The sequence below is a fragment of the Musa acuminata genome, chromosome BXJ2-4 (assembly GCF_036884655.1).
Source record: "Musa acuminata AAA Group cultivar baxijiao chromosome BXJ2-4, Cavendish_Baxijiao_AAA, whole genome shotgun sequence".
NCBI classification, from domain to species: domain Eukaryota; kingdom Viridiplantae; phylum Streptophyta; class Magnoliopsida; order Zingiberales; family Musaceae; genus Musa; species Musa acuminata.
The window spans coordinates 29,694,073-29,699,062 of record NC_088341.1 but is presented as its reverse complement, the minus strand read 5'-3'; the positions used below and the strand labels follow the sequence as shown (position 1 = coordinate 29,699,062).

The window sequence follows — 4,990 nt, the reverse complement described above, 5'->3', positions numbered from 1 at the left end:
TACTTTGCCAAGTGTGAGCTTAGACAATGACTATCGGAGTCTAGTAGTATCAGACACGTTAGTAGATTTCGAGCTGATTCAGAAGACAACGGCATTCCTTGTTCACATACAACCAAGTCACTATGACTCCTGCCTGCATTAAAGATATGAAGAGGAAACATCTCCAAGATCAGTTACATCCTGCAAAATCACTTCTTTTCTTTTAGTTTCCTAATTATTAGAACATATACAGTATCAGCATATGACAGAAGCTTCCAGACCTTTTTTTTAAGCGAACTGGGAGACCCTGCTTGCGGAGATATGGCTCCATTTCATGTGTGAACTGCTCCAGCGGACCCTCTTTTAGTTCAACCTGCAATAAGAATTTACACAAAATTCATGGGTATGATTGAACAAAAACACCTTGTTACAGCGACAGGAGCTACAAAGACCTTTTCGGTAGCCACATTTACTGTCCTTGCAAAATCATATTCTTGAAACACTCTGCATAAGAACACCTCTTTAAAAAGTACAATTTCACTGTTGTAAAGACTAATTAAAATTCATGAGTAAAACATGGAGGATCCTCTTAATCTTGATACCTTATCACTGTCATAACTGAGCATGCAAGAAAACAAAAAAAGAAAAAGGAAATACACATGCAAGATTATAATAATAAACATAAATAATCTAATGTGGACTGGACATATCCGGAGAAGGACCAACGATGTGCACTGAGTCACTTCAGTGTGAAGGTGTCGGGAAGATGCAAGTACAGACCAAAAACACATGATTAGATACATTAAGTTACGTGAGAACCAGAGAGTAGGATTATTTACTAACACAGCCCTCTTGCTGAGCTCAACAACAGAAAGGACCCATGTAGCTGATAGAAGATAACATTTTCCCACTATATGAGGAAATCTTATCTATTCTGTGAGGAAAATCCTCTATTCTGTTGAGGAAAATCCTCCCTCTTAATCCTATAAATAGGATAGGAACATGTTAATGTATTCAAGCTAAAGCTATTTCATTTCTATAATAAAGCTTCTTATATTATATTGTTCTTATCTTCTATTATTTCTATCATGGTATCAGAGCCGCTTGCCTAGAGCAAGCTCTCTTCTCGCTGCCAATTCATCATTGGTGTTGCCACTTTGCGCCAACGTCCGTTCCCTTCCGCTACGGCATCTCTAGTGCTGCTCATCAGCACTGCCCCACCTTTCTTCGTCGTTGTAGCTATTTTCCTTTCTCTTCTGCTACAGTTTCCTCTTCTACTACAGCTTCCTCCTCTGTTGCAGTTTCCTCCTTTGCTGTAGTAGCATCACTGCAACATTGCTGTAGATTTCTTCTCTACCGTCGCAGCCGTCGTAATCGCAACCACGACCAACGTCGTTGAGAAAAGCGAAGCTTCGCTCTTGCCTTCGGCAAGCGACCAACGTCGCTGAGAAAAGTGAAGCTTCACCCTTCGGCCAGCGACCAATGCCGTTGCATTCCTAAGAGGCTCCGTGGTCAATCCTCATCTTCCTCACCGCGGTAGTCTTCGCTGATCTGTCAACATTCGGCAGACTTAAGAAGAATGAAGGGAACGCCTGTGCCATCACAACAACAGCAATCGCAGCAATAGCAGCAGCGATCTACACTTATCTTACTCACGAAGTCTCTTTCTTACCGATCCAAGATTGGTATCCTTGTCAGGAGCACCATCTTGCGGGGGCATGATAGAAGATAAGATTTTCCCACTATATGAGGAAATCTTATCTATTCTGTGAGGAAAATCCTCTATTCTGTTGAGGAAAATCCTCCCTCTTAATCCTATAAATAGGATAGGAACATGTTAATGTATTCAAGCTAAAGCTATTTCATTTCTATAATAAAGCTTCTTATATTATATTGTTCTTATCTTCTATTATTTCTATCAGTAGCGACCCACAACAAAGTCATGACTTAATGTGTATTGTTCTCTTGTCACTGATATATAGCACACAGCCAACTCTCTCGTGTTTTGTTCTCCCAACAATATGACTGATGCAATTCCGAAAGTTTGCCAAGGTTTTGCTTTCACTTAATAAAAATAAGCCATTAACTCTAAGACCATATAGGATACTAACATCATAATTGGTACCTTAGAGATAATTTGGTTGGATTTCAATGGACACCAGAATTTACTTTTCACTTAGCTAAAAAAACTTGAAACCAAATTTAATTCCTTAAAAATTTTCTCATTTTCTTTTGAGTAATTTAGGGTGAGGGTTTAGACTCCACTAGCCCTCGTCACGATTCCTAAACCAATGATTTAAGTTGGTTTCGGCTTTTCAAAACCAGCAATCGAAAATAGTCCAATTCAAACCGCTAATTTTTTAATTATTTATCAAGTTAAAAATAACTTAAATATGAAAAATTTCATAAGTATATTTTTGAATAATTTAAAATCACAGAACTAGTGGTTCGGTGGTTTCCAGTTCCGGTTTGATCGGTTCGACTCGAATCACCAATTTTTTTGTTATTTTTTAATTTAAAATGACTTAAAATATATTTTTGAATAATTAAAAAAATAATTTAAAATCATGGAATTAGTAGTTCGAACCCGAACTGGAACTATCAAATTTTGGAACTACGTTTGCCAAATTTGAGAATCGAAATCAAATCATTCAGGCCAGTTTGATTTGAAACTAATGAATTGTCGGACTGGTTGGATTCTAGTTTCACCTTGGCTCGATTATTTTTCGGTTTTGGTTCAAACTGAATCGTAGTTAGGGCTAGACTTCCACTTATTTTTTAAAAAAATATAGGAAAATAGAAAAGGACCATTTTATCCTCGAAAGCTGATAGTTGGCAAACTTGATCATAGCAAAGGTGGCAATTGAATTGAGTTTTACCATCTAAGACAACTTAGAAAACATCGACAGTCGCCAACATCAATCCATAGCAATCGCACAATAAGAGATTTCAATATCAGTAAGCTACCTTAACACAGGGAGAGAACAAAAGACTCATAAAACAATCAGCAATCGCATCAAATGGTACCATAAAAGGAAAGACAAGAAAGATAGATCATATGCATGTGGGAATGTGGCAGATCATGTATATAAATGCAGTTGTTTGTTACAATTTAGCATATAATATAGTAGCGGTGGTTGGAAGAACCCAAAAAAAAAAGTCAACAAACAAATAGCAGAACGTAGAAACAAAATAAAGAGGTCTAAAATGCATTTGCATTATGACATAACTCCATAACTCAAGAATGCTGCCAACACAAGCCTTTGGTGGGACAGACAGCTGCATACACCTAAAATCTGAAGTGACCTTCAATGTCTGCATAATGCAGCATAGCTATTTAACCAAAGCAGTAGGTTAAGTGTCCCAAGGGCAGCCAGTGTGCAAGGCTTCCGCAACTGCTACAGAATGGTCTTGGAAGGGTACAATGGCACCCCACCTCGACATGAACCCATTATAACCAGGATGTCCAATGAAGAAGCACATATAGACACAAAAGATTGAACAAGTATATTGAAACAAATATCCAGGACTACGACCTTTGAACCTCCTCGTTGACAAGATTAGTCCAGATACAGTATACAGATTGGCTTGCATGAACAATGATAAAAAGTCATGAAATCTCTACCAAATAACAATGACAAAGTTTAAAAGGGGAAGAACATGAAAATGCACCTTAGAAAGTTTACAAACGCGGGGCTTTTCACTTCATCGGCTATGGATCGCCCTTAGGCTATCTGCATGACTTTGTTCGACCCAAGAAAGAACCTACCAAAGTAACATAATGTTCGAACATCAAATGAAGTATAATATGACAACATAAAATCAAATTCAAGAACAACTGGCTCAGCCATTGTTTCTCCTGGTAAAACCTAATCACAAAACCTGCTGGTGGATTTGAGTCGCTCCCTGAACTCCTTCAACCTCTGATTCCTCATGTTCTGGAGCGTGAACACATAGGAGGAGTCGGAATCCTCCAGCGCCTGCTTGATCGCGTTCGCCACCGCTTCCTTGTGTTTCCTCCCCTTCTTCTTCGTCTTCGACAGTGTCACTGCACGCGGTTAATCGATGCTTCATCAGACATTACAAAAGGTCCACATCAAAAACCTCTTCTACTTTCTCTCGCTTGTCGAAGACTTCCACATCAAGCAAAGCCCAATCGACGACGAGCAAAGAGATGAAGCAGGTCTTACCGGTCCGGTTGCGGTTGGATATCGGCATGTTACCGGAGTCGGTTGGGCCGCGTTGAGCGGCAGCCGAAGTTCGAGTAGGGAGTTCGGCGTTCGATGCTGCCGCCGCTTGCTCGCAGTTGTGTCGGAGAAAAAGTGTTTTCGCCGCGGAATTGGGACTCTTAGTGAGCCCAACTACGAATCAGACCCTTCGGCCCAAAGCCCAATTCCAAATTGTTGAACGTGGTCAACCATTTGGAATTAATGGCCCAACAACTTCAGACGGAAGCTGTTCTTAGGTTTTCCTTTTTTGATATTTTTAATATTACTTATTTGGATATTTTTAGATAATTAATGGCCCAACAAATTTTTTGGATAATTTTTAAAAGGTTGAATTTAGCCTAAGACTTTCTCTTTTTTATTTTTGATCAATCTAAAGTGATTCTAGAACTAATTTGGGTCGATAATATAGTTGAATATTATCAGAGGTGATTTTATAAAGTTTTAAAATATATCTACCTTTTTTTAATTTCAATTACACTGTTTTTGAATGGGCTTATATTATTTTTGTGTCCTATTCAAAAACAGTGTAACCCTGTTTAAAATCCATATAATTACAATTTTTTTCATAAATTTTAAAATTTTTATGAAATATTTTTCTATTTTTCGAACATTAAAGGACTTATTTTCAGTTTTTGAACCTTAAAAGCTGAATTTTTCTCTTTTTTTTTTATTTTTGATCAATTTAAGCTAAATTATAACCTTTTCCTCTTTTTTTTTAATGAAACATTAAAACTATTTATTGAACACCTAAATAGCCACTTTTATATTTTTGGACCATTAAA

At 37.7% G+C, this 4,990-nt stretch overlaps 1 protein-coding gene across 2 annotated transcripts; it reads right to left on the bottom strand.

Annotated features, from left to right (window-relative positions):
• Positions 1–206: 206 nt before the first annotated feature.
• Positions 207–4,279, bottom strand: LOC135609087 (uncharacterized). 2 transcript variants are annotated; one of them, XR_010485679.1, is made up of 4 exons: positions 4,170–4,279; positions 3,862–4,027; positions 3,652–3,744; positions 207–352 (listed from the first exon to the last, which is right to left on the bottom strand). XR_010485679.1 is itself a non-coding variant. In XM_065102177.1 (3 exons), the coding sequence occupies exons 1-3, from the start codon at positions 4,195–4,197 to the stop codon at positions 3,705–3,707; spliced, it is 234 nt and encodes a 77-aa protein (XP_064958249.1). In that variant the 5' UTR covers positions 4,198–4,279; the 3' UTR covers positions 3,123–3,704. The 2 variants fall into 2 exon arrangements, 1 of the variants encoding a protein (XP_064958249.1); XM_065102177.1 differs by lacking the exon at positions 207–352 and having other exon boundaries at positions 3,123–3,744.
• Positions 4,280–4,990: the final 711 nt, after the last annotated feature.

What these genes read in the sequence shown, in the direction of transcription:
- LOC135609087 (XM_065102177.1), bottom strand. Translation starts at nt 4,197, where the DNA reads ATGCCGATATCCAACCGCAACCGGACCG. An exon ending in ATCCAACCGCAACCGGACCG is followed by an intron (nt 4,028 to 4,169) that starts GTAAGACCTGCT and finishes AACCGCGTGCAG; the next exon opens with TGACACTGTCGAAGACGAAG. An exon ending in CGACTCAAATCCACCAGCAG is followed by an intron (nt 3,745 to 3,861) that starts GTTTTGTGATTA and finishes TTACTTTGGTAG; the next exon opens with GTTCTTTCTTGGGTCGAACA.